A 6,420-nucleotide genomic window follows, 5' to 3' on the forward strand; every position below is an offset into this window, starting at 1 on the left:
TTAGAACTCAATGCGACCCCTCTGTTTCACAGCACATCAATATTTGGGGGGACTGGGTATGCTGATACTAGTTACAAGTACCATACAATATTTTTCGCACATTTATAATCAGTAAGATATTGCAATAACTATAATTCTCCTTCGGTCAATGGGCAGCTAGCATGAAACGCCGGCTCAAGTTAAAGTGAACATCTTTACAGTAGCCTCACATTATGAGTTTAAATGCCCTCCACGACTTGTATTACTGTCTTTACACCCTCAACAGGTTCCCCACTTTGTTTGTGAGTTCCTGGTCTCACCTTTTCACTAATCATGGCATCATGCAGTACATCTGCTAGCCATTTTAAACAAGGGCAACTCTTGCCTCACCAAACTATGCTAGATCAAGCCATTCGACCATACTGGCAATTATTTTCAATCTCTACCACTGCCATTGCCAGTTTGCCACCCCTAAAGTACAACTCCTACACCGCCATTTATTCTCTGGCATGCTTCAGGTATCATTGACTCCTGAAATTCACATTTTGGACTTGCGCATCAGAAAGATTCACATGATCTCAACCTCTGAAACTCTGCTTCCACAATAAGACAATTCACCGCATACTTCCACTACATTGAAGCACACGATGTTGTAGTACAGATGTGTAATGCTCATCTCTCGGTTCATGGAAATTTTCGGTACTATCCCATATGATAATGGCACAATACTCCCAGTGAATCATCAAATCGTTTACTATGTATTCCTCGATGCTAGCTAGTGCCATCAAAATCAACACGCTCTCCAGTGGCAAAGATATCCCAGAACAGGGCACTGCTGAAATATAGAAGTGATGTTAATGTTAAAAATCCACGGAAAGAACCCATCCGATCAACAAAGAATCCTGCTCCAATAGTTCCTAAAATGGCAGCAAATGTTCCGGCCGTATTTGCCATTCCTGTTAGCACACAAACATAGATTAAATATAGTAATGCACATGCACAAAATCTATAACTAAAACACAGGGAGCACAAGGAACTTATTTAGTACCATGTAGCACTCCAGCATACTGTGGGGCGATCTCCTGGTAAGAATTTAAAAATTAGTTCCATCAGATGGGAAAGAGAATCCAAATTGGGTGTCAGGGGAGGGGGTAGGGGTGGAGGGATGATATTAAAAAAAATGTGACTGCTTCGCACACTGAACTAATGTATACAAGTTTAAACACCTGAAAATTTACAAGGAATCCTGAGTGACCAAAGGACATCAAACCAACAGCAATAGTTAGCCAAGCTGAAGCAATGGCTGGACTCTTTGCTGCATTTAAGCCAATAAGAGCAATACCAGGACCCACAAAGCCAATTGTCTGCACGAAAAAATATCAAAGGGTCAAAGCTTGGATTTAATCCCAGGAGCATATATCCACATTGAGATGACAAATTTGATTTTCAAAATCAATTAATTAATAAACGGCAGGTGGTAGCACAAAACTTGGCATTTTCACCAGAGTATTCTACTGTGATTTACCATTGTGAGAATTGTGTTACGGATGTACAATCAGCTCTGACTATAATTTAGCCAAGCTGGATAACAAAAAGAAGGGTAGATTGGTAAAGTTGTTGTTCATGAAGGGTCACCTATGTTAATAATTGCTTTGAAAATATCCATGCCTTGCATTCCAAACATGCAATAGCTTACAAATTTAACATATGTAAGGTTGCTTTGAGAATATCCATTCCTTGCATTCCAAACATACAATAGCTTACAAATTTAACATATGCTGATTGATGTCTTGTGAAACCAGCTGCCAATAGTTAATGCACATCATATCACAAAATTATGGTATGTTTGGTAAGAATGTGGAGGTGTACTCAAGATCTTATTCAATAAAACAAACTAAAAACACAATGATGATTCTTCACTTTTATTTTAACCTGAAAATTTCAGCAACACACCTGCATTATCTTCCGAGTTAAAGTAATGCTTGTGCCATTCCGGATAAGTGCGTCTGATACAACACCAGCCACATAACCTAAAACTGCCATCATGACCCAGGGAATTGCACTAAACCATGCAGCTTCTCTCAGATTGACATGAAATATCTGACCACCAAGGAAATATTTAATAAACCACAGGGAGAATCAGTTTATTTAGTCTAGAAACATGCAGCGGAATCAGGGCTTACGGTTTTGAAATACACTGGCATCCATGAAAGGATGACGAAATAGCCCTGAAAAAATAACACAGCCCTCAAGAGATTACCCATAAACAGTATTCTTCACATGGCACAGTCTAACCAAGAGTTAAGTTTATAGGAGTTACCCAGCTATGCATAGCATTTGCAGAAATTAAAGCCCAGGTCGGCCATTTAGAAAGTAGGTTTCTAAACGGAGGGATCTTTCTTAGTCTTTCACCTTGAACTTGAGGTTTCACCAGTTTCTGACCCTTTGTTATATACTCTAGTTCATATGCTGATATTTGAGGATGTTCACCAGGAGTTCCCGTTATAGCAGATATCCACACCAGCACCCACAGAAATCCAAACAAACCAAAAATGACAAAGGGTCCAAATGTTCCAGTTCGTGACATGATAATAGGGGAAAGAAGTAAGCCGATGGTATTTCCAAGCTGAAAGCCAGCCATCGCGATCCCCACAGCACTAGATCGTTCAGTACGAGGAAACCACCTGTAAGAAAAGGCCCAATGTAAAGGTTTTCATAAATCTTGACGGGCAGGGCAACAAAAACAATATAAATATTAGGTTCTGGTAATAGCGTGAAGACTGATCAAGTGACAAAAAATTACAGAAATCAAAAGAAATACCTCAGCACCATATTGTTCATACATGGCAATGCCACTCCTTCTGCAACACCGAGCAGAATTCTCGTTGAGATGAACAACCAAAGTGAGCGCGCAGCCGCCCAAGGGGAAAGGAATGTAGCGAAGGACCATAAAGCCACACCATACGCCATGACTCGCTTCCCGCCATAGTAGTCAACAAGCGCTCCACCGATTATAGGTGATACCAGATACCCCCAAAGGAAGGACGACTGTATGAAGCATCAAAAACACAATGCATCACCACATCGTTCAAGGAAGAGGCACAAAGTCATGTAGAAAACTAGAACAGTATAGGCAGTGGTCACTCCATGGTTTGGTTAAGGTGAACAGTCATCTGGACTTCCGTGCTTTGTCAAATGCAATAGTTTGTGCATTACTTTACAGCTGCCAAGGGAGGTAACTATGCATGGCGTATCATATGGATGAAGAAACTGAAAGAATTAACATGTGAGTCACTGATTTAGTGGAAAATGTATTAAATGTTATACCAGCGTGTCATCCGAGCCATGCCACCGTTAAAGTATTAAACCGTAATGGCAATAGAGCACTGGACCACCTGCTTAAACCTTAATCGCCGCAGTTGAGCATGCTATCACCAAACACAGTTACACAACTGCGTTCAGTCACTGATGGAATAGTGGTGTAGTGTAGTGCAGACAATCAACAGCAAACAGAGGCAGCGAGAGCTGGGAACCTGCACGACGCCGGCGAAGGAAGGGGTCCATCCGTACGCCTGGGAGAGCGGGACGATGGCCACGGACATGACCACGCGGTCGGCGTTGCAGAGCGCGAGGGCCAGCCCCAGCATCGCCGCCACCTTCACCCTCTCAGACGTCATGAACTCCGCCGCCAGGGCCTGCGCCTCGCCTCCGCCGGCGGCGGAGGCCCCAGGAGGCGCGGCAACGGGGCGGGTCCTGTGCCTGGCGAGAGGGCGGAGCGGCTGGAGGGGAGCGGGACACAGAAGGCGGCGGGGCTGCCATGGAGGCGGACGCGAGGTTTGAGCGCGGGCGGGAGGGGGCAGGCGACGGCGGCCGGAGAGGAAGGGGGGAGCGGAGGGAGGCAGGAGCGAGCGGGTCAAGGGGAGCAGTTGGCCGGGACCGGGAGGGGCCATGGTTTGTTTTCTCCGCCGTCCGGGTGCGCTCTGCCGGAGTGGAAGTGGTGGGTGGATGATTCAGGTGAGGTGGATTGGTGCAGTGACGTGTAAGGTTTACGGGCTCCCTTCTTTGTTCACGTGGTCCGTGATGCTGGCGCTGGTTTGTTCTGGCCCGGCCTGACGGTACGACCTCGCAATTTGCATGGGCCGGAACCTGTGACAAGTGGCCCTCGGCCCAAGGTCAGCCGGCAGCTCGTCTTCTCCGGTCTGCTGTGCAAGAATTCACAAGGCAATGTACTTCCCACGAAGGCAAGGGAGTACTTGCTCAAGGCTTGATAAGTAGAGTTGGTACACTCATAGATAAACCCGGGCAAACGTCGGGCCGGGTCAAGTTCGGGCCGGGCTTGACAAAGCCTGAAGAAAAAATCCCAAGCCCGAGCCCGGCCCGAAGTACATGAACAGTGACATTTCTTAATTAAATTAATCATTTTTTGGTTATTATATTAATTTATTATACCTACATTTCAAATAAATTATGTTTTATATATATTTCGGGCTTTATTCGGGCTTTCGGGCCGGGCTTCGGGTCAGAAAATGGAGCCCGAGCCCGGCCCGAATGTCGGGCTTCGGGTTCGGGCCGGCGGGCCGGGTTGTCCATGACCGGGTCTACTCATAGACAAGTGAGCTCCAATCCAGGATCCCTCGAAAAGTGAACGGTGCAACGACTCATATATGGCGTGACAACTCGATTCCTTGAGATTTTAACATGAGACCCATCACAAATTTGACAGCGGATCACCACAGTTGGTCAGCGAGCTCATCTTACATAATACGGGAGACTGGGACAGGGAGCTGGTCCGAATTCAGGAATCCCTTTGCCAAAGGGATTGAAGGGGATTCGAGACGTTTGTTTTTCTTCGAAATGGCAGTCATCATGCATTCATTAAGAAGAAAAGAGTTGCTCAATTAATTAGGAAAAAAGACCGCTAGATTGTTCTGGCTCGGCCTGACGGTACGACAAGCAATTTGTATGGGTCGGGGCCGGAGCCGGTGAGAAGTGGCCCTCTCGGCCCCAAGGTCCACCGGCGGCTCCGTATTCTCCGGTCTGTTGTGCAAGAATTCTGAGGGCAAGGTACTTCGCACAATTGTCTACCACAATTTTCTAAAAGAAGGTACTTCCACAATCTGAATTTCTGCAATCAGAGTTGGGTAGCTCATCATTCTAAGTGTGGAGCGCGATCTTTGAAGGCAAGGGAGTACTTGCTCAAGGCTTGATACGTAGAATTGGCAATGGTGCAACGACTCATAGATGACGTGACAAATTGGCTTCCTCAACATTTTAACACGAGACACATCACAAGTTTGACATCAGATCCACCACAGTTGGTCAGCAAACTCATGTTGCACACTACGGGAGACGAGACTAGGACAGGGAGCTGGTTTAAAACACATTCATGGCTTTTGATGTTGAGGCGATTATTTCTATTCCATTATGCACCAGGCAGATTGAGGATTTCTGGTCGTGGAGTCACTATCGGAAGGGGACCTTCTCCTTTAAATCAACCTACTGGATGCTTGTCACCACAAGGCATTGCCGGGAGGACTCGTCAAACTCCGAAGCCAAACATTGATCATGGTGTCATCTATTTAAAGTACAAGTGCCCTCAAAAATTAGAATATTTCTTTGGAGGTTGGCTCAACAATCAATTCCATGGGCAGATTTACTCCATCATCTAAACACTACAACCAACAATTGTGGCTTATGCGGGAATGTTAATTCATGGCGGCACTCACCGTTAGAATGCACCATCTCGTGTTGTGTTTGGGCCCCCGAGGACCAAGATCTGGTGAATGTCATAAAACAGCACAGCCTCATGCAAAATGTTGGATATTCACTGTCATGGAGAAGCGCCCCCACCCGGTATTCATTCGTGTGCTCGTCACTTTATAGACCACATGGGAGCTTCGATGATCATGTTTGTGGGGTTCCTTGATCCAACAACATTGGAGGCTTTTGACCTATTGTGAAGTCATGGCATTGGCTTATGATCTTATGCAAACACATATCATCCCCTGGTCCGATTGCAAGGACGTGGTCTCAAATAATTCAAAGGATAATGGTGAGAAGTATGGCCACATCATCTGAGAAATTCAGCTCATGTCTTTAGATTACCAACATTGCTCTCTTCTTTTTGAAGGGCCTCAAATATTGAGGCACATGGCCTTGCTAAGTACACGCTTAGTTTTTCTGTAGGTCGATCATGTTTGCCTACTACAACCTCCTGACCTCAATTGTATTCCTCTAAACATTCTTGAGCAAAAAATAAAGTGTGTGTTTAGGCTAAAAATTTGTCCATTTTTAGATGGCCATCATGGCTAGCTTATTAAAATCAAAATAAGGTTATATCGTCTGTGAGCTTACTGACAACAAAGTCATGAGGCTCATCCAACCAACTAAGAAAGGACTCATCACAATAACTATAGTTTGCTATCACATGAGTCGTTTGGT

At 45.2% G+C, this 6,420-nt stretch overlaps 1 protein-coding gene across 2 annotated transcripts; it reads right to left on the reverse strand.

Annotated features, from left to right (window-relative positions):
* Positions 1–101: 101 nt before the first annotated feature.
* Positions 102–4,012, reverse strand: LOC123079775 (probable anion transporter 3, chloroplastic). 2 transcript variants are annotated; one of them, XM_044502576.1, is made up of 8 exons: positions 3,513–4,012; positions 2,801–3,027; positions 2,300–2,663; positions 2,163–2,207; positions 1,933–2,079; positions 1,206–1,343; positions 1,028–1,061; positions 102–935 (listed from the first exon to the last, which is right to left on the reverse strand). In XM_044502576.1, exons 1-8 carry the CDS (start codon positions 3,927–3,929, stop codon positions 751–753), a joined length of 1,557 nt encoding a protein of 518 aa, XP_044358511.1. In that variant the 5' UTR covers positions 3,930–4,012; the 3' UTR covers positions 102–750. The 2 variants fall into 2 exon arrangements, with proteins under 2 accessions (XP_044358511.1, XP_044358512.1); XM_044502577.1 differs by lacking the exon at positions 3,513–4,012 and adding an exon at positions 3,307–3,324.
* Positions 4,013–6,420: the final 2,408 nt, after the last annotated feature.

This window comes from Triticum aestivum, chromosome 3D, assembly GCF_018294505.1.
Source record: "Triticum aestivum cultivar Chinese Spring chromosome 3D, IWGSC CS RefSeq v2.1, whole genome shotgun sequence".
NCBI classification, from domain to species: Eukaryota; Viridiplantae; Streptophyta; class Magnoliopsida; order Poales; family Poaceae; genus Triticum; species Triticum aestivum.